The sequence below is a fragment of the Vipera ursinii genome, assembly GCF_947247035.1.
Source record: "Vipera ursinii genome assembly, chromosome: 13".
Lineage (NCBI taxonomy): Eukaryota > Metazoa > Chordata > Lepidosauria > Squamata > Viperidae > Vipera > Vipera ursinii.
In genome coordinates, this window is record NC_139526.1 from 10696498 (window position 1) to 10723070 (window position 26573).

The 26573-nt window shown below is 46.0% G+C and overlaps 1 protein-coding gene across 1 annotated transcript in view; it reads left to right on the forward strand.

Annotated features, from left to right (window-relative positions):
* Nucleotides 1-328: 328 nt before the first annotated feature.
* The window catches only part of DNAAF8 (dynein axonemal assembly factor 8), a gene marked incomplete at its 5' end in the record, with an annotated part of 107772 nt that continues 81527 nt past the window's right edge, over nucleotides 329-26573 (forward strand). Inside the window, 9 exons of the mRNA XM_083372434.1 lie at nucleotides 329-460; nucleotides 1615-1728; nucleotides 3392-3901; nucleotides 6076-6178; nucleotides 8239-8380; nucleotides 9955-10098; nucleotides 12596-12697; nucleotides 14133-14453; nucleotides 16403-16547. Of these exons, the coding sequence (XP_083228560.1) occupies nucleotides 329-460; nucleotides 1615-1728; nucleotides 3392-3901; nucleotides 6076-6178; nucleotides 8239-8380; nucleotides 9955-10098; nucleotides 12596-12697; nucleotides 14133-14453; nucleotides 16403-16547 (1713 nt within the window). The remainder of the gene's footprint in view (nucleotides 461-1614; nucleotides 1729-3391; nucleotides 3902-6075; nucleotides 6179-8238; nucleotides 8381-9954; nucleotides 10099-12595; nucleotides 12698-14132; nucleotides 14454-16402; nucleotides 16548-26573) is intronic.

The following is a 26573-nucleotide window of genomic DNA, read 5'->3' on the forward strand; positions in this document are numbered from 1 at the left end:
TCTTGGTTCATTGCCTCCAAGCTGTTTTTTCCCCCTTTTTAATTGCTGCAATTGAAAGAAATATTTAATTGCTGCAATTGCAAGAAATATTTAATTGCTGCAATTGCAAGAAATATTTAATTGATGTAACTGAAACAAATTGCCTGTCTGGTCCTCAGGGGTCAAGACTGCCAAAGACCTCCAGAGAGAACCTGTATCAAACACAGCATTTCTCCATTTGGGTGGATGCTGATTTTTGTGTGTTTGTGTGTGTGTGCAATTTTTGCCTTGTGTCTTTAGTGCCGTGCACTGAATCCTTTCTCAACGAGTAGCCCGGGTTCCCCTTCAGATGGCATCGGAGGATGGAAATAAGGAAACAGGGGATCCCCCTGATTTTCATGGCACCCCCCGCTTCCGGTGGGGATCCCTCTTGTCTGCAATAAGAGATCAGATTCCTTCGATGGACTCTGATGCATCCTTGGTAAATCCCGGTTCTGTTTGGTTTCACTTATTTTTATTCATGCATTTACCAAATGTCTACACCTCCCATCTCGCTTAAGTGACTCTGATCAAGTCGTAGGAATCTATTCATCCAATAGGTGGAGATTTGCAGAATGAGTAGTGAGGCATTTTTCAAGACTCTGTTCCCTGTCCCAAGACAAAATTGAGGGGGATTAGATGAAGCAGCTTCCCTTCTCTGCAAAGCAGGCTGTGATATAGAAATTCAAGATGAGGTCCTGTATTGGAAAAGTTGAGTTTAATGTTTTATCCCAAGGGCATACATCCATAAACAGAGAAAACATTTTTTTTAAAATGTTATTAAATTAATGTATTTTTTCTGTCATTTATATAGTCCTATTTTATTTGTAAAGGTCCTTTCGAGTGAAATGCTATAGATGCTGAGATTCTGGTTTAACCCTGGAAATTGTGGGTGGTCCATCATTGGAACTTTTCAAGAAGAGACTAGATCACCATTTTTCTGGAATGGTATAGGGCCTATAGGTGCAGGGGTAGGCAACCTTGACTCTTTTATGACTCGTGGACTTCAACTCCCAGAATTCCTGAGCCAGCATGGCTCAGCTTGGAAACCTCTCCATTTCTACTCAGCATGGCTGGCTCAGGAATTCTGGGAGTTGAAGTCCACGAGTCATAAAAGAGCCAAAGTTGCCTATCCCTGGATAGGGCAGCAGTGTCCAACCTTGGCAACTTTAAGACTTAATAATAGTTTTAATAGGGTCTCCTGCTGAGCAGGGGTTTGGACTACCAGACTTTCAAAGTCCCGTCCAGCTTTATTCTGATTGATTGACTGACTTGTGGACTTCAAAGGCCAGAATTCCCCATGGCTGGCTGAGGAATTCTGGGAGTTGAAATCCACGGGTCTGCTACAGTTGGACACCCCTGGTATAGGATCTCCTTGAGATTGGAGTAGAAGACGTCAAAGATCCCTTCCAATCCTATGATTTCATGTTTACGTTCTATTTCTTCCAAGTAAAAGCTTACGTTTACAATTTTATGTTCACAACATGTTTACCATTTTATCTACAAAAGAAACAGTAGGCAGTTGTCAGCCTTGTTTTCTGTTGTTTGTTGCCTTTTAATAAATTTCATCCAGTTTCCACTGCTTACATGACACAGGCTGAGAGTGATGAAGATGCCGAGCTTTTTCTCTTCCAACGAGATCAGTCCAACTTGATTCCTGACCTGACCGAAGAATTAGAAGATCTTCCACTGGAAGAATCATACTTGCAGGTCCTTGATTCTAAATTATCTGGTTATTCTGTGTGGTTGTATTTAACCAGAATTATTAAGGCTTAGTTGGGCCAACCAGCAAGTTGTTAAAGCCTTAAATAAGAGAGCTTTTTAAAATTTTACTTAAAGAGCTGCCCTGGCTGAGGTTTTGTACAAATTTCCTTGGCTGCAGTTTCAAAACTTACTCGACTCACTGTGTTTGACCATTTTCTAGATAAGCACAGAACACTGAAGCACAAGCCAACAAATGGGCCGGTTTTGCCCAATGCGCTAATCACAGCGACAAACATAAGCAAGGGTAACACCACCCAAGCATTACACCTTGTGTAAAGGCAGCTGCTAGAACTTTAACTTACCCAGTTAAGTTGTTGTATAAACATTGTCTTTGTGGGTGGCATGGCACATGCAACAACTGGGCACAGTTTTTGCCTCAACTTGTTAAGTTTTTCAATTTTTCCAAATTATAAGTAGTCCACAATTGACAACCATTTGTTTAGCAACTGTTATGTGCTCCTGGCTACCTTCTTTCCTGACCGGTGGCAAGCTCCCCTGATCAATAAGTAGCCAAGACACCATTAACACCTCCTTGTTTCGTTTATTACAATAAGCAGAGAGAGAAGCTATCAAAGGTTAGTTCTCTCCAAAGATCATCATCTCAAATCAACATCTTTATATATTCCTTACACCAGCTGCCCATCCTTCCTCATTCCCCATTGGCTGAGGTACTAGGAGGTTACATTCTCTCCGGCCGACTTCCACATATTCCCTGCTACCCTCCCTGAACATACTAAATCATACATTGCATGTGCATTATAATTAGGAAATAATATATGCAAGGTGTATCAGCTAATATTCAATAGTCTATTGAGCATGCTTTGTTAGCTTGTTTTCGAATTTTGGGGTATTTTATGGTTTCTTAGAACAATAGGTTCTTTCCTGTTATTCAGTTTTAGTTTTGCCTTTCCTGTTATCCAATTTGGTTTTATCTTTCAGCTATCGGGGAAGGCAACCTTGGCTCTTTTATGACTCATGGACTTCAACTCCCAGAATTCCTGAGCCAGCCACGCTGAGGGGAAAGGGACAGGTTTCCAAGCTGAGCCATGCTGGTTCAGGAATTCTGGGAGTTGCAGTCCACGAGTCATAAAAGAGCCAGGTTTGCCTAGCCCTGAGCTAGGTATTTCTTCTTACAGGTATTTTCTCTTACAATACTAATTTTTTCTTAGAATATTAAATTTTGAAGACCATTCACTTAATCCTAACAGCGACCATTTGAAATTAAATAGTATTGGAAAAAAGGGATTTACCACCGCTCCTCACACTTATGAACATCACCGCATCCCCATAGTTACATGATCAAAATTCAGACACTTGGCAACTGGCACGTATTTATGATGCTTGCAGCTTCCCAGGGTCACGTGATCGCCATTTGTGACCTTCCCCGCTGCTTCTGACAAAATGGGAGAAGCTGGATTTGCTTAACAGCTGCACAATTCACTTAAGTTCAGTAATTCAGTTAACATCGCAAGAAAGTTTGTGTAGTCGGGCATGATTCACTTAATTGTCTTGCTTAGCAACGGAATTTCTGGTTCCCCTAATTATCATAAGTCGAGGAGTACCTGTACCGTTTATGGCAATGTAACCGGTGTTTCTTCTGAACTTTTAGGAAAACTTTTCCTTTATGAGACGTCCCCAGAATATCTGGAAGGAAGATCTGAGAAGTTCAACTGTTCAGAATGAAGGGATCCCTCCGCCCAAATCTAGGGGGGACCTCTTCCTTGACCTCAGATCTCAAAACGAAGAAGAGCCGAGCCAAGATGCCATTAGTTCTTTGGAATTCCCTATCGACAAGGATCAATTTGACGAGGGTGTTTCAAGAGCCACCACTGGAAAAGTGTGGGATCTTGAGAAAGAGAAGGACACCCCAGATTCATCACCTGGCATGATAACAGCCATGGAAACACCACCTTTGTTGATGTCAGATGGTGGTGAGGAGGAGCGGAGAAAGCTCATCGAAACCAAGATCCTTTCCAAAGCACCGTTGAGACCTCTTTCTGACCTAGGTTATCCAGAACCCCAAAATAAAAACAACGTAGGAAGAACGGCAGAGGTCAAAAAGGAGGAGGCAGTCATTTCAGCTGAACATCCCCAGGAACTGACATTGTTTCGCTTCAAGGTATGGCTCGGAATAGGATCTTATCTGCCTCTGTAAGGGAGTCCCTGACTTATGACCGTTCGTTTAACGGCAATTTGGAGTTACGATGGTGCTGCAAAATGTGACCTAGGACTCGTCCTCAATGTCACGACTGTCGCACCACTTCTGCGATTATATGCTAACATGTTAGTTAAGTTCTCCGCATCTCTAGGGAGGACCAGAAAAATTCTTTGTGGAAATACTAAGGAATGCCAAAGCAATAGCAATAGCACTTAGACTTATATACCACTTTGTCGTGCTTGACAGCCCTCTCTAAGCAGATCACAGAGTCAGCCTATTGCCCCTAACAATCTGGGTCCTCACATTACCCATCTCGGAAGGATGGAAGGCTGAGTCAACCTTGAGCTGGTCAGGATCGAACTCCTGGCAGTCGGCAGAGTTAGCCTGCAGTACTGCCTTCTAACCACTGCGCCACCATGACTCACTAACCAGGAGCAATAAGACCAAACTAGATGGTCTAGTTTAGGGGTGGGCAACAACAGCTCCTTTACGATCTGTGGACTTCAACTCCCAGAATTCCTGAACCAGTCAAAGTTGGTCCACAGGTCATAAAGGGGCCATAGTTGAAATCGAGATGGTGATGGCACAATGGCCCTAGGAACTGATTAATTACAAGGGATGAATGTATTTGTGTACTAGCAGAGCAATATAATATTTCTTTATGCAGGAGGAGAAATGTGAGTGACTAAGCCAGGTCCCCAAAGCTTCAAACATGCCCCAGAGCTGGAACTTTCCTTTGACCTAATTCTAGCAAAACTATGTCTACTTTTGAACTGTAAATAGTCCTCTTCCAGAGCTCATGAACTTAGCCCATTTACTGAATATTTCTTGGGCATAACAAATTTATCGAAGGTTGCAGTGCATATCGCCCCTGTAGCTGAAGTGGATTTAGGCATAATTGGTCACGTTTCATTGGAGGGGAAAAAAAGGCTTTAAATGTAATTCCTGTGGATTTGCCATCTTCACCTCTTCTCCACTTTGCAATCAGTGAATCTCTGGGGAACTTGCCAAGTCACAGTTAGCTCCAGCCTGATGTGACAAATGGAGCTGGAGCATCTGATTAAGGGCCAAAGCAAATCTTTGCTGTTTTAGAACAGAGCTAATTTGGGGCGGGGGTGGGTGGGTGGTAAGGTGGTCTTCCATTTCGTAGAGGTTCAGCAACGAGGAACCACGTGATGGCCCTTTTTTGTTTCCGCTTTTAAGAGGCAAAAAATAGATGGGAGTTTGCAATGGAAACCACATTAGCTTTGATGGCCAACAGTGTCTGAATCAGAATGAAAGGCTTAAATTTACATATTTGTTGCCACTGTGATGCTATTCAGCGGTAATTGGCAGTTTATGTCTTCAGAATAATGCACAATTGCTATTGTGGTCCTGAAGCTGTCAGTTTATAACACAAAAGCTGGGGGCTCTGATATGAAAGAAATAACAACACACATCTCTAACTGTTCGTATTTTGAAACTTGGCACTTATATTGTCTTTTTCAATATATAATTTGGGAGCAAAAGAAGACAGACGGAACCTTATGGAATAGCCTGATAGCTTGGATGGGTCCATATGCATTTTATAGCGCAATCAAAAGTGGGCGATTTTTGAAAATGTTCCTGGTATAAAAAGTGTTATATTGATGGCCAAAAAAACAACAACAACAAACCAGCTAAATTTTTAATGTTGCACTTACTGAAAATAAAATTGGATGGATTAATGCACAAGGACAACTTGCAGTGGCCCAAAGGGAAGCTGTTATAAAGCTTAATAAAAACGAATAAGAGTCATAATGATTTACAGCTAGACATGACTTACAGATTGCGCAAGTTAAATCTTTTTATCATTGATTACACATCTCGTGTCGAAACAATATACTTCCTGCATCACAGAAGCTCTTTGCCACAAGTCTACAGAACAACTTTTTAAACTTAACTTTTAAGTGGTCCTGATCGTGGCCATGCAGTACTTTGCATTTGACTTCCAAAAGGTAGCTTGGGAAATACAGGGGCATTTTCCTGGGAAAAGACAGATATGGTTTAAAGTCACAAAAAAGCACAAATGTGTACTCCAAAGAAACTTTTGGTGTTTGAACCCAAGGGGCTGGCAACCGTAATTTTTATTCATTCCCAAACTGTCCTCCTTCCAGGATATTGAGAAATGGGATCTAGACAATATTCTCCAGAAGTTGGAGAAGCAAGATAAGGCTACAAGCTGGCCAGAGGACATTGGATCTCCTTCACTGAGCCGTGGTGAGTTCACAAAACATTAGAACACAACTAAATCCCCAACAGTCAGTGGAAATGCAGCTGTCTATTCAGTGGGACACCATGTTCAGATGTTCAGGTAATGCTTGAATAGTTATTCCTAGTGTAATGTATTCAGATTCTTCTTGATTATTTTATCTTCCCCAATCTGATGCCCTCAAGGTGAAATTCAACTTCAGCTCCCATAATCTTAGGTAACCTGCTTTTACTGGATAGGGTGTCAGGGTTCCGACAGATGAAACTTCAAAAAGAACTTCGAGGCATTGTTTTACCTTAAATGATCTTTTATTCGAGTAGCATAATATCGGCACTACATGATCGAAGCCAAAAACTGAATTCCCCTCCCCTGGGCACATAGTATCAAAGCACAATTCCCTCCTCCAATTAACAGTCATAAATCACATTCCCCAATTAGTTTAAAGCGCAGGCTTCCTCTCCAGCTCTCCAGCCCATCAATTCTTTATCAGCTCTGGGCTCAGTAACCTTGATTCTCAGGATAAGTTTAGTGTTGTTATGTCTAGCTGGACTCTCATTCACATCCCCCACCCTCCCAGCCTCATCTAACTCTAAAAGCGAAAGGGAAAAGATGGCTACATTTCCATCTGTTGTCAATGCAAAAACATCCGATGCTAGCAGTGTTGACATCGAGATTATAGGAACCGAAGTCCATTGTTAATACAAGTAGTCCTTGACTTACAACAGTTTGAACAGTGCCTGTTCAAAGCTACAACGGCACTGAAAAAAAGTGATGTATGACCATGGTTCACACAACCGTTGCAGTATCCCCACAGTCATGTAATCAAAACTCAGATGCTTGGCAACTGACTCATATTTATGACGGTTGGAGTTTCCCAGGGTCATGTGATGACTTTTCTAAAAAGCCAACTTCACTAGGGAAGCCAGATTCACTTAATAGCCACGTTATGAACAACTGCAGTGATTTACCTAACGACTGTTGCAAGAAAGGCCATAAAATGGGGCAAAACTCACTTAACAAATGTCTTACTTGGCAACAGAAATTTTGGGGTCAATTGTGGTCATACGTTGAGGACTACCTGTAAAACTGTTTAGTGGAGGCTATTCTGAGCATTAGGCATCTTTCAAACGTACCGTAAGGTAAAGTAAGGTAATGTAAGGTAATGGTTCCCTCGCACATGCGTGCTAGTCGTTTCCGACTCTAGGGGCCGGTGCTCATCTCCGTTTCAAAGCCGAAGAGCCAGCGCTTGTCCGAGGACGTCTCCGTGGTCATGTGGCCGGCATGACTAGACGCCAAAGGTGCACGGAACGCTGTTACCTTCCCACCGTAGTGGTCCCTATTTTTCTACTTGCATTTTTACGTGCTTTCGAACTGCTAGGTTGGCAGAAGCTGGGACGAGTAACAGGCGCTCACTCTGCTACGTGGCACTCGGGATTTGACCCGCCAAACTGCCGACCTTCTGATCGACAAGCTCAGCGTCCTAACCCACTGAGCCACCGAGTCCCTCAAAACGTACTGTATTTCCCCCCAAATAAGACTAAATATTATATTAGTTTTTGCTCTAAAAGACGCATTAGGGCTTATTTTCCAGTTAGATCTAAATGCATAGTACTAAATGCATCCATCTGGCTGACAATCTTAACTGGGGCTTATTTTTGGGGTGGGGCTTATATTACGAGCACCCTGAAAAATCAGGCTGGGGCTTATATTCCGGTTAGGTCTTATTTTCGGGGAAACACGATATAAAGATTTTGGAAACTTCTGCAAGATTATTTTACCTGTGAGTCTACACCAAACCAATAGTTGGCTGAAGGCTGTTAACATTGCCGTAATTTTTCTCCCCGGTTCTCAGCTCTTAAATAGCAAGTGTGCTTCTGTTGCGAAAGAAATTTCTTTTTTTCCTTTGAACGAGATAGGATTGTCCTAATGCCTTCCTGTAAATAAGGATATACAAATGCTCTCTAAATGAGTGAGTAATCCATACAGCTTTCCTGGTGGGCTAGACTAAAGATATTGACATTTCTTTTCCCAGCAAGATTAAGTAGTTCTTTTTTTTCCCCACCTCCAGAACATTTCAGGGCTGTGACCGAATCGAAGCTGATGGCAAAACTAGAGGAATTGTCTCGCAAGCAGTCGAAGGCATTTTTCTCCCGCTGGCAGAGATGCCCTCCCAAGCCCCCCACCCACGACAAATGCCAGCGAGATGCAAGGTAGGATGCTTTGGTGTCCTTGATGGAGCAGGAGAGGAGAACCTCTCTAAGTAATGTTTTCAGGAAGTAGGAGTTTTTTCCGATTAACGTCTCTACGTCTTCTTTTTTTCTAATTTTTATTCACTTGTAAGATAGAAGGGAAGCGGTGGCTCAGTGGGTTAGGACGCTGAGCTTGTCGATCAGAAGGTCAGCAGTTTGGCAGGTCGAATCCCGAGTGCCGCGTAGCAGAGTGAGCGCCTGTTACTCGTCCCAGCTTCTGCCAATCTAGCAGTTCGAAAGCACGTAAAAATGCAAGTAGAAACATAGGGACCACTACGGTGGGAAGGTAACAGCATTCCGTGCGCCTTTGGCGTCTGGTCATGCCGGCCACATGACCACGGAGACGTCCTCGGACAAGCGCTGGCTCTTCGGCTTTGAAACGGAGATGAGCACCGGCCCCTAGAGTTGGAAACGACTAGCACGCATGTGCGGGGGAACCTTTACGATAAAATGCGAAGAGAGAAAAGCAAATAATACGGAACAAAGGGAGGGGAAAGGGGAAAAAGAGAAGTGTGGAAAGGGGGTGGGAAGAAAAAAAACAACAGGCGTTGACTTCCGACTCCCTCTGTTGCAGTAATGCAAGGCATTAACATCCAACCTCAACTTTTTAGATTTCTGCAATAGTATGAACTAGCCATTTCTATGTCAACAAATCAATCTAATGGGTAAAACCCAAAATCAAAGCATCTTTATTTTTTTTCCTCCTCAAGCACAAAGTCCAGAAGTGGTTTCCAAGTAGAAACAAAAGTACTTATATTCTTTTCTTTTATCAAAAGAGTCAACAAAGTGAATAAAGTGACCCCCTCTTCCTTGTGGCAGCCCCTCAGATACTGTTTAATGACTGTTCCAAGTTACTACAGCGCTGAAAAAAGTGACTTATGACCATTTTTCACACTTTATGACCATTGCAGCATCTCCCCGGTCACGTGATCAAAATTCAGACGCTTGGCCACTGGCTCCTATTTATGACGACGATCCCCTTTTGCGACCTTCCAGCAAGTCGATGAGGAAGCCAGATTCACTTAACGACTGTCTTACTAACTTGACAAACTGCCATGATTCCCTTAACGACTGTGGCAAGGAAGATTGTAAAATGGGGCAAAACCCACTTAACCAATGTCTCACTTAGCGAGAGAAATTTGGGGGTCAATGGCGGTTGTGAGTTGTGTACTGAGAGAAGTGAGTGTATTTTTGTTCTCCCAGGTTATGAGCCATACCTTAAGGCAGGGGTCTTCAAACTTGGCTCTTTTATGACTTGTGGACTTCAACTCCCAGAATTCACGTGCCTGGCTGAGGAATTCTGGGAGTTGAAGTCCACGACTCCTAAAAGGGCCATGTTTGAAGAACCCTGCTCCAAAGGGTTGGAAACGATGACCTCAATCCCGGTTTCAACTTACATTACATTGGGTCAGTTTTGAACAAATTGTATAGGAAGATGCCAGCTTGGCCCTGGCGCTAAGCAAATATTGAAATAATCACCGTAAACATATCGCCAAATAGACGTTGCAAAAGCGAATGTCACTTGTTGCTTTCAGAGACACTTCTGCCCCAGCTGCAATAAAAAAGGATTTGAGTCGGACTCCAGCAGCGTTTTGTGCTCCAGAGCCCCCAACTGTATATATTGATTTAAGGGACACCGTATCTCAAAAGGGCGAAGCTTTGACTGATGAAACACAGAGGTATTTAGCAGTGTGTTGTTTTGCAGTTATCGTGAGACCTGTTGTGTTTTTTTTTATCTAAGATCAGAGTTGCGGTGTGGGGGGAAAACTTCTGCCACTTTGCTTTTAAATTGAGACTTGATTAAAAAGGAAAAAAACATAGGAAGTTATGTTTTGATAGAGCAGATACGGCTAAGATTTAGAAAGGAGAACACAGGGCCCAGAGGGAGCGAACCCATATATGGAAGATACTGTACAAAAAATTAAACATTGACAAGTAGGAATGCCACTGCCGTGTTCATATCATTAAATAATTGATTCAAAGAGTTGGGTTGGGGGGAATCTCAGAAATGGATCTATTTTAAACCCCTGCTAGGTGTGTGTTGTGTGGTTTTCATCAACCCTAGGGGCAAGCAATAGCCTGAAAATAGAAGGCAGGAGATTTATAGATTTAGAATACCACAATTACTTACCACTTAAAAGCATAATTCCTTAGAACTACGTGCCTGGGTGATCGACCGGAGACTGCCTCTAATAAAACAGTTGTGGGATTGTTCTGTTAAGTGCTTCATTAATTAGCAGTAATTTCTATTCCTTTTTTTCCATTCCCCTTTTTCATCTTGTTTTAGCCCTATTTTGATTCGGGTGTATTGACAGCACAGCAGAATGAAAACAAAAAAACAAATCTTGAAAGATTTTCCTTCTCAAAGAGCGACTGATTCTTTTTCTTAAATATTATCTAAGCCTTATGCTTCCTTCACTGTCTCCGCAGGTCACCTGCATTTCAGTGAAATGCAGATTGATCTACATTGAATTGATTAATCCGCCAAGCAGCATAAGATTCAGCAATGAAATGAGTTTGCAGGCAGACGCACAGGACTGCTGGGAATTCAGTTCCACTCTGAATTGAAAGAGACTGTTGACCCCTTCCCTGCTCAGGGCAGAGACCCAAATTAGAGGCTCCCCCCAAGAGGTGGAGATCCAGCTGGTTCCATTGTCAAACTAGGGTTAAAAGTTAAGAAGTTTGTCTTGACACAAGACTAACCTTGTTAATAAGTACCCTAGCTTTGTTCTCCCAAGACATCTTACAATAGCTCTGACTTCCCACAAATCATTTTAATTTATTTATTTATAGCCCCCCCCTCATTATTTTTACAAATGACTCAAGGTGGCAAACCTACATAATACTCCTTCCTCCTCCTATTTTCCCCACAACAACCCTGTGAGGCAGTCTGGGCTGAGTGATTGGCCCAAGGTCACTCAGCTGGCTGTCATACCTAAGGCGGGACTAGGACTCCCAGTCAACTGGTAATTGGACCAAAGTCAACCAGTTGGCTTTCATACCTAAGGTGGGACTAGGACTCCCAGTCTCCTGCTGATTGGCCCATTCAGCTGGCTTTCATACCTAAGGCGGGACTAGGACTCCCAGTCTCCTGCTGATTGGCCCAAAGTCAACCAGTTGGCTTTCATACCTAAGGTGGGACTAGGACTCCCAGTCATCTGGTGATTGGCCCAAAGTCAACCAGTTGGCTTTCATACCTAAGGCGGGACTAGGACTCCCAGTCTGCTGCTGATTGGCCCATTCAGCTGGCTTTCATACCTAAGGCAGGACTAGGACTCCCAGTCTCCTACTGATTGGCCCAAAGTCATTCAGCTGGCTTTCATACCTAAGGCGGGACTAGGACTCCCAGTCTCCTGCTGATTGGCCCAAAGTCAACCAGTTGGCTTTCATACCTAAGGTGGGACTAGGACTTCCAGTCTCCTGCTGATTGGCCCAAAGTCAACCAGTTGGCTTTCATACCTAAGGCGGGACTAGGACTCCCAGTCTCCTGCTGATTGGCCCAAAGTCACTTGTCTGGCTTTCATACCTAAGGTGGGACTAGGACTTCCAGTCTCCTGCTGATTGGCCCAAAGTCACTCAGCTGGCTTTCATACCTAAGGCGGGACTAGAACTCACCATCTCCTGGTTTCTAGCCTGGTGCCTTCACCACCAGACCAAACTGGCTTGTATTCCAAAAACACAGGATGCATGCATGCTAGGCTGCATAATCTCCCAGGATCAAGGGTACAAGTGAAGAGAATGAGACCCAATTATATAATAGCACCTAGTGACTGAATGGTAATATGAATGGTAATATGGGATATGAAATTCAACTTTTCTTTTGTCACTAAATGTTGGGCAAAACCTGAATTGATTGCGCCTGCTGCTGAAACATGTGTTCAGACAACAACTTAAGTCTGAGCAGACTTAACGTGAAACATAAAAAAAAAAATCTGAACTACAGGGTAGATTCTTTGAGACAGGACTAAAAGCAGCTCCTTTGAATTCTGAAAATAGCCGCTTTTTACCGAGCTGATGAAAGCTCTGGAGAAATGGGATTGTTTACTTTGTACCCGAGAGCGGAAGCTCTCTTGATGCTTCTCAAGGATTACTCCTATCTTGTCTGTAGCGGTTGCTCTGCTGGGTAGCCACTGGTAGTAGTACAGAGCGGTGAGACACCCCCCTCTCATTTTTCAGCTTGAGTGACAGCTCCTCTGATGACGAAGAAGAGATAAAAGGGAGAACCCAAAATGAAGAAGAAGGGATGATGGATGAGTTTTCTTCGGCATCGCGGTATCGGTAAGCGACGGTCCAGTGTCCATGGCGTAAATGAGCTTTATCGTCAGAGTGACATCCATTTTGCAGTCGTATGGGAAACTAGTCCATTCAATACCTAAATGAGGGGTCTTCAAACTTTGGCCCTTTTACGACTCGTGGACTTCAACTCCCAGAATTCCTCGGCCAGCGGGCACGCTGGCTGAGGAATTCTGGGAGTTGAAGTCCACGAGTCATAAAAGGGCCAGGTTTGAAGACCCCTGACCTAAACAAATAGAGGTAGTCCTCAATTTGCAAGCATTTGTTCAATGACTGTTCAAAGTGACAGCAGCGCTAAAAAAAGTTGCCTAAGGCTGTTTTTCATACTTACAACTGTTGCAGTGTCCCCATGGTCACATGACCGGCATGTATTTGTGACAGTTGCACTGACTTGGGAGTTATGTGGTCACCCTTTGAAATAGTAATAGCCACTTAGACTTATATATTGCTTCACACTGCTTTACAATCATCTCTTAAGTGGTTTTACAGAGTCGGAAAATAGTAGGAAAATAGGGGAGGAGAAAGGGAAAGGAAAAGTATGGGGCAAGGGGAAAAAAGAAAGGAAAGGCACTGACTTCCATCTCCCTTGGGTGCAGGAGAATAAGATAATAACATCAAACCACAACTTTTTACTTTTACGTAATAATCTAAACTAGGTAAAGGTAAAGGTTCCCCCGCACACGCGTGCTAGTCGTTTCCAACTCTAGGGGCCGGTGCTCATCTCTGTTTCAAAGCCGAAGAGCCAGCGCTTGTCCGAGGACGCCTCCGTGGTCATGTGGCCGGCATGACTAGACGCCAAAGGCGCACGGAACGCTGTTACCTTCCCACCGGAGTGGTCCCTATTTTTCTACTTGCATTTTTACGTGCTTTCGAACTGCTAGGTTGGCAGAAGCTGGGACGAGTAACAGGCGCTCACTCTGTTACGCGGCACTCGGGATTCGACCCACCAAACTGCCGACCTTCTGATCGACAGGCTCAGTGGGTTAGGTCCTAACCCACTGAGCCACCGCGTCCCTTCATATAAACTAGCCATTTCTATCACAACAAACCTATTAATTGGTAAACCCTAAAATCAAAGTTTCTATTTTTTCCCCCCACCTCAAGCAGGAAGCCCAGAAGCGGTTTCCAAACAGAAACAAAAGTAATTACATTTTTTTTCTTTAATCAAAGCAGGTCAAAAAGTCTTGATTATTAAACTGTGATAAGGTACGCAAGCTGAGCGCAGTTTGTGAGCCCAGCCAAAACATCTGCCGTTGGCTTAATCAAATCTTTTACTCGTCCTTTGAAAGAGCCTTTTAAACTTGCAAATTACAGCTTGGCGTGACATGTGAACTAAGCCACATTGCTGGTTTAACTTGATGTATAAATCCAACGGGCTACCTGAGCTGAAGCTTTCTCTTTCTCTCTCTCTCTCTCCTAGCAAAAATTGCACCGGGAAATGTTTTCTGCTGCAACAGCTCCGAAACTTTCGAAAAAGGATGTCTCAGTCGCCGGCTGCTGAACCAAACAGAAGAAGCCAAAATCTCCAGAAACCCGATGGGACCAATCTGCTGAAGGTCAGAAAAAGGCAGAGTCTGAAACACAGTGGCCAGGCCTTCATGATGGCAGAAAAAATGGACTCCAGCATAAGGAGTCCCCTCCTCATTGACAAAGCTAAGGGAGCAGCTCAGCCTTCTGGAGAAGAGACTTGTTCAGAACTGCCTCCAGATGCCTCTGCAAAGAAAGATGTCAAAGACTCAAGGTATTGCATGAAAAATCTGAGGGCGATTGCTGGTCTAGGGAAAATAAAAATAACAACAACAACAACAACCATATAGCTTTGCTGGAGTTATTGCAGGAAGCTGCAATTTCTTGATGTATAAAAACTTTGCAAAATACATCAAGAAATTGCAGCTTCCTGCAATAACTCCAGCAAAGCTACAAAGAACTGCGCTACTCGGAACATCTTATATTTTAAGGAGATACCTGGTTGATACCTAGGATGCTGGCAGCAACCCGTGTCAACCATTAGTGCCAGTCAATAATAATAAAGTTGGAAGGGACTTTCGAGGTCATCTAGTCCAATCCCCTGCCCGGGCAGAAAATGCTATACCATTTCAGACAAATGGCTGTCCGGTCTCTTCTTAAAAACATCCAGTGTTGGAGCATTCACCACTTCTGGAGGCAGGTTATTCCACTGGTTAATTGTTCTCACTGTCAGGAAGTTTCTCCTTAGTTCCAGGTTGCTTCTCTGTTTGGTTAGTTTCCATCCATTGCTTCTTGTCCTGAAATATAGATAAACATGAAATACTGATAAAATAAAAAAGCTTGAAATGTGATTTATTTGCCGTATACTTTTTTTCCCTCCCAAAATTCAAGAGAGTAGAACTACCCTTCCCTTTTTAGTTCTGTTGCCAATTGGGATCACTCGTGCTGAACGATTTGATTTACCTTTGCGTGTAACACAAATCTAGTCATTATTCAGTTTTGTTTTGTTTTATTGAATTGAATACTTTATTTGGCCAAGTGAGTAGTGTGGTGCTTTAGAGGTAAAGGCGGGCACCTCCCACTTGGAAGATTGAGAGTTCAGTCCTAGGCAACAACGGGTGTTGCTCTATCAGGGCGCAAAGAGAAATGATGTGCTGCTAACTCTACATAGGCATCAGGAAGGGTATCCGGCCTGTAAACGCTCAGCTCCATTTAGTCACCCCGAGTCCGCCCTGATAAAAAGGGATTACAGAGTCATAAGATACCCTAGGAGGGACACGGTAGCTCAGTGGGTTAGGACGCTGAACTTGTCAATCAGGTCAGCAGTTTGGCGGGTCGAATCCTGAGTGCCGCGTAACAGAGTGAGCACCTGTTACTCGTCCCAGCTTCTGCCAACCTAGCAGTTCGAAAGCACGTAAAAAAATGCAAGTAGAAAAATAGGGACCACTACGGTGGGAAGGTAACAGCGTTCCGTGCGCCTTTGGCATCTAGTCATGCCGGCCACATGACCACGGAGACGTCCTCGGACAAGCGCTGGCTCCTCGGCTTTGAAACGGAGATGAGCACCGGCCCCTAGAGTCGGAAATGACAAGCACGCATGTGCGGGGAAACCTTTACCTTTACCTTTTTAAGACACCCAAGGGGTTTGTCTCCGGTGCAGAAGCTCTCAGTGTACATGCAAAGCAACAGAATAATAATAATAATCACAATAATAATAGCAACAAAAGGAGGAGTAAAGAAGATAAGGATAAGTGATAATGCTACAGCCATTCTACATGAGTAAATACACATAGACATACTACATTTATTTGCCACCCACATTGTTGTTTCAAAGTCATGATCCGGGTCTCGGCATGAAATAGTCAGTTATGGTTTAACCATTTAATCTTTGTCAGACAAATCATGGCTTTAGTATATCCGGTCGCAGTCAGTGGTCTTGAAAGCTTCACAGCCAATCTGAATGTGGGCCTGCTCCTCAGTTTGAACCCAGGGCTCCAACATTTACGTGCTGCTGGCTCTTGGCAATAATAAATAATGCATTTGTTACCATTGAGAATGAAAATCCGTTGGCTATTAAATATGAACAGAGGAACGAATGGATGAAATTATGCAAAAGGTCCTGTACCTTTTAAGGCTCACGTTTACACATTCGCCTTCACGCATAAAGTGGTTTGTTTCTAAAAGACGTTAAGTTCCTCTCCCCCTCGCTCTTGTATGCTGCAGGATCGTAGAAAAAGAGCAGGAGGAACACGTGAAGGAGGAAGCCACGAAATGGGGGTTCCAGGAACGGCTGGAGAAATCAAAGCCGCAGCGCTCCGCCAATGGGAAGCAGCCCGTGGCTGAACAGACCCCTGTCTTGTTCCATACGGTCAGTACCCAAGGAAGTTCCAAAGAGGTTCTTATGTTTTTTCCCTCTTGGGCTGGATGCAGGTGAGTTCCTTTCAGTTCCCCAGTTTTATTCTGTATCAGCCTACTACGGGCCCTGCAGAAAAGGCAGGGACAACCCCTTTAGAAAAAGGCAAGAGGCTGGAACTAAGCCTGCCAAATTTATTGACATAAAACAGAGCAAAACAAAAACACGAACCATGAAACAGGAGCTATTCAAACGGTTGCCTTCAGCAAACCAGCCCTCCCACGCATTCCCCTTTTATACAGTTCAGGGCGTGGCTTTCTCTCTGCCTCCTTCCGAGGTGCCCCATTGCCTTCCTCTGTTTACTCCTGATTGACTGCCTCCTGCGTCGGGCGTCCTTGAACAGGGCCAGCTGTGGGTCATCTTCATCCACGCTGTCAGGCTCACACAGCTGGGTCTGCGTCGTAACCAGATGGGAGGGGCCTGGCTGAGGGCTCTGCGGAGCCTCAAGGCTATCCTCTGCAAGCTCTCCAACACCCCCCTCCTCCTCCTCTGAATCGTCCGACCCAACTGCCGAACCCACAGGCTGACCCTGAATCACAACAAGTTTCACCTGCACTGTACTGCATTTATTTCAAGCCAAGCCCATCTGCCTGGGCGGCACGTGACTTAAATACACACAGGCAGAAGCTCCTCAAAACGTTGAAATAGTAAGCAAAGGAGTGGGATTCTGGATTTCCCGCACAGATGTTTATTTTAGAATCACATGGAGTAACAGAGTTGGAAGGGGCCTTGGAGGTCTTCTAGTCCAGCCCCCTGCTCGAGCAGGAGACCCTATCCCATTTCAGACTAACGGCTGTCCGGTCTCTTCTCGAAAGCCTCCAGTGATGGAGCACCCACAACTTCTGGAGGCAACTTCCGTTCCACTGCTTAATCGTTCTCACCGCTAGGTAGTTTCTCTTTAGTTCTAGGTTGCTTCTCTCCTTGATTAGTTTTTCATCCGCTGTTTCTGGTCTTGCTTTCTTTTCATTGTAGTTAGGAAACATTGACAATTTTTTTTTTTAAAAAAAAGCCCCAGTCTATCTAAATAACCAATTCAAGAGCATCATTCATTGCCGAAGCCCTAAAACAGTGATGGCGAACCTTTTAGAGACCGAGTGCCCAAACTGCAACCCAAAACCCACGTATTTATCGCCGGGTGCCAGGTGGGCGTGGCCCACTGAGTGGGTGTGGCCGAGGTGGTCATGGCAGATTGGGTGGGTGTGGCCAAGGTGGGCGTGGTCACCTCCATGTTGCCCGTGGGGAGGGACGCCTGTGGGGGGGGTTGGGCAGGGATGGAGGAGATCCAGGGGGTCTCTGGCAGGTGGGGCAGGAGGCTCATCCTGCGGGGTCAGGCGAGGCAGGGCAGGGGTGCCATTGCCATTGCAAGGCAAGGGCCGGGGCGGTTGCTGCCTGACACCATCGGCCCCTGCACACAGAGGCCAGTGAGCGCACGGGGGCCAACGGTGTCCATCAGCAGCCACAGCCTGCTGGCTCCTCGAACGGTGCACTCTGGGGCTACGTAGCCCATCGCCAGCAGTTCAAAGAAGCTGCCTCTGAGATGGATGGCCGGCCAACAGGTGAGGAGGCGATGCAGTGGGTCGTGCCCAGGAAAAGGAGAGCATGAGTGGCCATGAGGGACGGGACAGGTTGGGGAGGGAAACCAGCCATGCCGGGATGCATCCGGCCACGTGGGACCTCGGTGAGTTAGCGGGCTGCTTGAAGAGGGACGGTTGCCATCTCCAGGGCATGGCGAGTGTGCCCACAGAGAGGGCTCTGAGTGCCGCCTCTGGCACGCGTGCCCTAGATTTGCCACCACTGTCCTAAAACATAGTAAGGAAGTAGCTAGGAAGCATTACTATTGGCATTAGTTCCTCCCAAGCTCTGTAACATAGTGGGCAGCAAGAGGTCTCCCAACATTTTTCGTTTGGGTAAACACTTCAGCGTCTTCCCGTGTGATGTTTAGAGTCTTTAAGTCTTCCATGTTGTTTTTTTATTTTATTTTTTTTGGCCCTGGGTTTCGTCAGTGTCCTCTTGATCATTTTAGCATTGGTGGGGTGGGGGGGTTTCAATCTCATTGCCATCTTGGGAATATGACCTTCTGCGGGCAACAATGTTATATAGTTTACAGGCGAGGCTCTTTTGGAGCACGTCTTCATTAGTTCAGCTAGTCCTTGACTTACAATTCGTTTAGTGGCTGTTTGAAGTTACAACGGTACTGGAAAAAACCCGTTTCCCACACTTAGGACCATCGCAGTGTCCCCAGGGTCATCTGATCAAAATCCAGAGCCTTGGCAACTGGCTCGTATTTATGATGGCCGCAGCATCCCTGGGTCACGCGATTCCCTTTTTACAACCTGACAAGCAAAGTCAACGGAGGGGGGGGGAGAGGGGGGAGAGATCCGGATTCACTGAACAAGCGTTCCGCCAATTCTCCGCGGTTTGCAATCCACGCGCGGCACTTTCCTTTGACAGATCTTCCTTCTTCATAAAGCTCTGTTAATAAACCATGTCAAAGAGAGGCTGGGGGAGGCTTTAGCCGTCTCCACACACGGCTGTCCTTTTCAAAACGGACCTGAAAAATGGTCTGACAGCAGCGACGTTTTCCTGCCCTCTCGGATTTGAACGTTCTCCCGCTTTGTGGCTTCGTACCCAGATTGAAGAATTAAGTTGTTTTGACAGCTGAAGCCAAAACCGGGGGCCGTTTGGCAACCGTGTCCCTTTGATGTTTGGAAATGAAGATGACCGAGCGGGTAAATACACGTGCCTGCGATTGACTTTCAGCCAGGTCCTTCTGATCCGTTCTTTCCCTCTGACCCTCAGGTCAACTTTGGCCAAGTCTTCTACTTGAAGCCTTCCAACTTGCGCCCGCTTGATCTGCTCTCTGAGCCTGAGGCCACCTCTGGTGTCTGTTCTGTCCCAAAATACGTGAGTCCTTGTTATGCTCACAAGGAGAAACCCCTCTTCCAAGAAACAGGCAGGAACCGCAGGAAAAAACCAACTCCTTTTATTCTCACAGACCTGAGTTAGTGTCCAAGGCAAAACAAACACAGTTCATAGAAACTCAATCCTCAACACGAATGGTTGCCACCTCCTACGCCTTCCCTTTTATAATTCAGCCCAGGCTTCCTAATGCCTTCTCCTTTGCCTTTGGAGCCACCCCATTGCATTCCTCTGTCCTACTCGCTTCTCTTGCCGGCGCTTTCGTGCATCATGGATTTGTCCCAACTCTGCTTCATCACTGTCCAACTCAGGCTCCCAGCACAACTGTGTCTCAGCCTGAGTGCGAGTAGAGGGGCCAGGCTCCTCGTCCGACTGTAAGTCTTGTAGCTCCTCAGAGCCTTCCTCTGACTCTGATGTCACTCCAGGCCCCTCCTCCTCCTCCTCCTCTGATTCCTCAGACTCAGCTGCTGGATCCACTGGCTGGTGAGGAATCAGAACAGCTTCCTCTTCAAAGTCACCGACTCAGCCATTGGTGGAAAACTAGACCAAGCTGAAAGCTGTGGGAAAAACACAAAAGGAGATCAGAAGGAAGAAGCCAGATCATCCAAAGGCCGGATCATGAGTAGATCAAGAAGTACTTAGACTGATACAGACAGTCCTCAACTTACGAGCACAATTAAGCCCAAAGTTTTGTTAAGTGAGTTTTGCCCCATTCTGCGACCACTCTTGCCACAGTTGTTAAGGCAATTGCTGCAGTTGTTAAGTTAGTTGCATGGTGGTTAAGTGAATCTGGCTTCCACATAGAGTTGGCTTGTCAGTTCACTTGATCCCGGGACATGTGACCATGGGGATGTTGCAGGGGTCGTCAGTGTGAGAAATGGTCATACGTCACTTTTTTCAGTGCCGTTGCAACTTTGAAGGGTCACTAAATGAATGGTTGTAAGTCAAGGATTACCTGTAAACTGCCCCACAGCGCTTTCATATGGCTCCCTGTGCCATTTTACAGTGTTGGCATGATTTGACTATTGCTTCAACAATTGGGATCCTTATTTTATTGACCTTGGAAGGATGGAAGGCTGAGTCAACCTTGAATCCCGTCAGGATCGAACTCCAGACTGTGGGCAAAGTTAGCCTGCAGTACTGCACTTTAACCACAGTGCCAACAGGGCTCCTACATATAGGAAGGCAGCAGAGTCAAACTTATATCTTCATGTTCCTCCCCATCCAGAAAGATCCAGGAGCCAGTTTGGGTGAGCCAACTCGGGGCGAGGCCGTGAGAAAGTGCCACCTGCAATAAATGGTGCAGAGGTGCGACAGGCAGGTTCCAGCATGGGCCATTCATAGCTTTGCACTTGAATTCTTAGGTTTAGGTTTAGGTTTTATTTAATTTATGTACCACCCTTCTCCTTGGTGGGGACTCAGGGCGGTTCACAGGGCATATATAAATAACAATACAAAAATTAAAAAATATTAAACCAATGCCCAGTTAAAAACAATAATACAATTCTAAAACAACAATTTAAAACCCATAATCCCCCGTCAGGCCAGACCAGCTAATTCAAATAGGTGGGTCTTCAGGCCACGACGGAAAGTTCGGAGGTCTGATGCCATCCGGAGCTCCACCAGCAGTTGGTTCCATAATGCCGGAGCGCCCACAGAGAAGGCCCTCCCCCTGGGGGCCACCAGTCGGCATTCCCTGACCGGAGGCACCCTGAGGAGGCCCTCTCTGTGGGAACGCACAGGGCGGAGGGGAGTTGACGCCGGCAGCAGGTGGTCCCCAAGGTAACCCGGACCCATGCCATGTAAGGACTTAAAGATCATAACCAAAACCTTGAACCTCACCCGGAAGACAACTGGTAACCAATGCAGCTCGCGGAGCAAAGGTGTAACATGGGAGTACCGGGAAACTCCCAAGACAACTCTCGCGGCCGCATTCTGCACCAGTTGGAGCCTCCGAGTGGTCTTCAAGGGAAGCCCCATGTAGAGAGCATTACAGTAGTCAAGGCGAGAGGTCATGAGCGCATGAGTGACCGTACACAGGGCATCCCGGTCCAGATAGGGCCGCAACTGGCGCACCAGGCGAACCTGGGCGAAAGCCCCCCTAGTCACGGCCAATATATGATCTTCCAGAGTAAGCCGTGAATCTAGGAGGACTCCCAAGTTGCGAGCCCTATCCACGGGGGGTAAGAGCTCACCCCCCATAGAAAGAGATGGAACATTTTGAATGTCCCGGGATGACGGAATGTACAGCCACTCAGTCTTGTCAGGGTTGAGTTGAAGTCTGTTCCTCCCCATCCAGACCCGAACCGCCTCCAGGCAACGGGACATCACAGCGAGGGCATCACTGGAGTGGTTTGGGGTCGAAAAGAAAAGTTGGGTATCATCGGCATATTGATGATACCCAACTCCAAAATCACAAATGATCTCACCCAGCGGTTTCATGTAGATGTTGAACAGGAGAGGCGAGAGAACCGACCCCTGAGGAACTCCACAAACGAGAGACCTAGGGGCCGATCTCTGCCCTCCTGCCAACACCGACTGCGAGCGTCCCAGGAGATAGGAGGAGAACCACTGAAGAACTGTGCCTCCCAATCCCCTGAGACGCCGCAGCAGGATACCATGGTCGATGGTATCGAAAGCCGCTGAGAGGTCTAATAGGACTAGGACAGAGGAATGTCCCCTGTCCCGGGCCCTCCAGAGATCATTCACCAGAGCGACCAATGCCGTCTCCGTGCTGTACCCGGGCCTGAAACCCGATTGGTAGGGGTCCAGATAATCCAGTGCTTTTTAGCTCCCATGGCACAAGTAGTATTTTTTTTAAGGGCGATACACTAGTACTGTGATGGCGAACCTTTTAGAGACGGAGTGCCCAAACTGCAACCCAAAGCCCACATGTATCATCGGGTGCTGGGTGGGCGTGGCCCATTGAGTGGGTGTGGCCCATTGGGTGGGCGAGGCTGCAGTGGTAACGGCAGACTGGGTGGGACTAAAAAGTTCAATCAATCAATTCCAACTTTGCGAGATCTTTTTTTTTCCCGTGAGAAGTTGAAATTGATTGATTGAACCTTTTTTTTTTTTTTGCACACGGCGGCGGAGGCCTAAAGTGAAAAGGTTTTATAACACCCAGCTGAAGGCCTAGGACTGGGGCGATGGTGCGCGTGTCCACAGAGAGGGCTCTGCGTGGCACGTGTGCCATAGGTTCACCACCACAGCACTAGTATGTTCTCCACTCGGAAGACGATTTTTCAGGCCACTCATAATGCATCTCAGTAACTGCGTTGAGGACTAATTACTCTGGTGCTTAGAAAGCACAATAAATAGTTGGTTTAATGGACCTTGGTTTAGCAGAGTGCAGATGCATGGACACATCTGTACGCTTTATGCTCTTGTGCGCATTCAAATCCGCACCTGCCATTCTGCCTGTGCACAAAATGCATAAGACACTTGGAGAGCGAATTGCCATTCCATTCTACGCTTGTGTAAAACGCACAGAATACATGAAACGCAGGTCTGTATACGTAAAATCCCATTTGGATTTCATAAATGTTATGCTTTAACAGACATTTCTCTCCCCCCCCACCCCCCCACCCCCCACCCCTTATGAGTGTGCTAAATTACTAGAATTCCTTCCATCCATCTGTCCATCCATCCATCTTGTCCAATAGAGGTAGTCCTTGACTTACAACAGTTCATTCAGTGACCACTCAAAGTTACAACGGCACCGGAAAAAGTGACTTATGACCATTTTTCACACTTAGGACCGTTGCAGCATCCCTGTGGGCATGTGATCAAAATTCAGACACTTGGCAACTGACTTATTGGGGCGAATTTCCTCAGGCTATTGGGTGAACTTCAAAAAAGTCCGATGTTTGCAATTTCCTCCTGGCAAGTCATTCTCCCCCCCCCCCCTCAAAAGGAATGGTCTTGTAGCAATTTGCTAGACAGCTGTTTCAAAAAGAGCCAGCAGATGGCTCCAGAATCCTGTTAACAAGGGAATATTGCAGGCCTTATGAGTAGAATCCTTCAGCTGGAAGGGACCTCGGAGGTCTTCAAGTCCACCCTTCCTGCTCAGGGCAGGAGACCTTATTCCATCCTGGATAAATAACTCCATTCTTTTTTCTTGAAGACCTCCAGTGATGAGCACCCACAATCCATAATAACGCTGCAATCCTGCATAAGCATTGGACAGGGATGCTGCCACCGGAAGGACCATTACTTGGGGGTGGGGGGTGGGGGAAGGCGGGGTCACTTCCATTAAAGTCAACTAGATGGCCGGAGATAGTCCTGAATGCAAATGTCTCTATAGAGGAGAATATTTGTAGGTCAGGGTTGAAATGAGGGATCTTGGCTGTTTTCTTGCAGACGTTTCATTGTCCAATTAGGTAACATTATCAGTGCTAGAAGGGAGTGGGCTTTGTGGAGAGGAGGAGGAGGAGGAGGAGGAGGAAGAGGAGGAGGAGAATTCTGAGCTTGGTTGCTTAGTTGTTTTCTTGCAGATGTTTCATTACCAAACTAGGTAGCATCATCAGTGCTAGAAGAGAGTGGGGATTGTGGAGAGGAGGAGGAGGTGGAGTAGGGGAACTCTGAGCTTGGTTGCTTAGTTGTTTTCTTGCAGATGTTTCATTACCAAGCTAGGTAACATCATCAGTGCTAGAAGGGAGTGGATTTGTGACGTGGAAGAGAAAGAAGGGAGGGAGGGAGGGAGGGAGGGAGGGAGGGAGGGAGGGAGGAAGGAGGACTGTTGGATACTTAGTGCTCTCTGACCTTGCTTGCTTTCTTCAGATGTTTCATTACCAAACTAGGTAACATCATCAGTGCTGCAAGGGAGTGGATTTGTGACGTGGAAGAGAAGGAAGGAAGGAAGGAAGGAAGGAAAGAAGGAAGGAAGGAAGGAAGGAAGGAAGGAAGGAAGGAAGGAAGGAAGGAAGGAAGGAAGGAAGGAGGACTGTGGGATCCTTAGTGCTCTCTGACCTTGCTTGCTTTCTTGCAGATGTTTCATTACCAAACTAGGTAACATTATCAGTGCTGGAAGGGAGTGGATTTGTGACGTGGAAGAGAAGGAAGGAAGGAAGGAAGGAAGGAAGGAAGGAAGGAAGGAAGGAAGGAAGGAAGGAAGGAAGGAGGACTGTGGGATCCTTATTGCTCTCTGGCCTTGCTTGCTTTCTTGCAGACGTTTCATTACCAAACTAGGTAACATTATCAGTGCTAGAAGGGAGTGGATTTGTGACGTGGAAGAGAAAGAAGGAAGGAAGGAAGGAAGGAAGGAAGGAAGGAAGGAAGGAAGGAAGGAAGGAAGGAAGGAAGGAAGGAAGGAAGACTGTGGGATCCTTAGTGCACTCTGACCTTGCTTGCTTTCTGGCAGACGTTTCATTACCAAACTAGGTAACATCATCAGTGCTGCAAGGGAGTGGATTTGTGATGTGGAAGAGAAGGAAGGAAGGAAGGAAGGAAGGAAGGAAGGAAGGAAGGAAGGAGGAAGAGGAGAAGGATGACTGTGGGGTCCTTAGTGCTCTCTGAGCTTGGTTGCTTTCTTGCAGATGTTTCATTACCCAATTAGGTAACATCATCAGTGGTGATCAAATTACCTAGTAATGAAACGTCTGCAAGAAAATAACGAGGCTCGGAGAGCACCAAGCACCCTTCCAATAGCTCTCTGCAGCACAAGCTAGCAAAGAGAACAGATCCTTTATTTCTCCCCTCCCTGCTTAAAGTAATCCTGGCCAGGAAAAAAAAATTAATTACATGTCTTTTGCTCCATCAGGATGTTAGGAAGGAGAGAGATCACAGAGCACTAGGTCAGGCACAGGAGGTGTAGCAGCCCTTTAGTGGTTGATGAGATGTTGTGCTGGATCGCACTTATGATAGGCAAGGGAGCCCCTGCAGCTGAGCCCAGCGTGAGCCTCTTCCAGTCCCTCTTCTCTAATTATGAAAATGTTAATGGTCTTGTAGAAATATGAAATAAATTAGTCTCCTGTAAACCTTGGGTTCTTTGGGAGTTTGGGAGAAACGCTTGACTAGACTTATTAAATATACCCTGGGAAGCCAGTTTTGGTGGGAATTCAACGTAGCATGGATATATACCACCTTGCCCATACAGCTCTTCTGCTTGTCCAGCAGCAGGATAGACCCCGGTCAGTTTCTCCATTGATATTGACGTCAGACCGGTCTGTCATTAAAAATGGCCTAGGTGAGTGTGTCAACGAAGACTCAAATCACCCAGGCCAAAAGCACCCAAAGAAGGTTAAATCACGGCAACTGGACTAAAGCTTGCTAATCTGAGACGTCTCATGACCCATCCAAGTGACTTCCATCACTCAAAATAAAATAAATGTGAAGATGAGCGTTTTTTCACCAGCATGCCGGCTGGAGAACTCTGGAAGTTGAAGCCCACGCGTCTTCAAGCTGCTGAGGTTAGAGAAAGATCCACCCTCTAGATCAATGCTTTCAAAACTCCCGGCTGTGTTTGCACAGCGGCTTCAGTTCAAAACTTAACGCTTGCTTTTGCATCATCAAACCAACCTGGGTTAGTTTTAACTTGGCTGAGTTTTTGTGGCTTGGCCCAGAGTTCCCCAACATTTCCGGGTTTGTAAACCGGTTTTGGGGAAAGGGGATGATTCGTGCAAGTGGCTGGCAAGCACGCTCAGCTCCATTTGCACGAGCAGCATGCATGCGCACTTCCGCTCACGCAAATGTAGCGTGTGCACAAATGAGGATGCTCTCTTCTCTTCTCTTCTCTTCTCTTCTCTTCTCTTCTCTTCTCTTCTCTTCTCTTCTCTTCTCTTCTCTTCCCTTCCCTTCCCTTCCCTTCCCTTCCCTTCCCTTCCTTTCCATTCTCTTCCCTTCTATTCTAATATTCTCTTCTCTTCTCTTCTCTTCTCTTCTCTTCTCTTCTCTTCTCTTCTCTTCTCTTCCCTTCCCTTCCCTTCCCTTCCTTTCCATTCTCTTCCCTTCTATTCTAATATTCTTTTCTCTTCTCTTCTCTTCTCTTCTCTTCCCTTCCCTTCCCTTCCCTTCCCTTCCCTTCCCTTCCCTTCCCTTCCCTTCCTTTCCATTCTCTTCCCT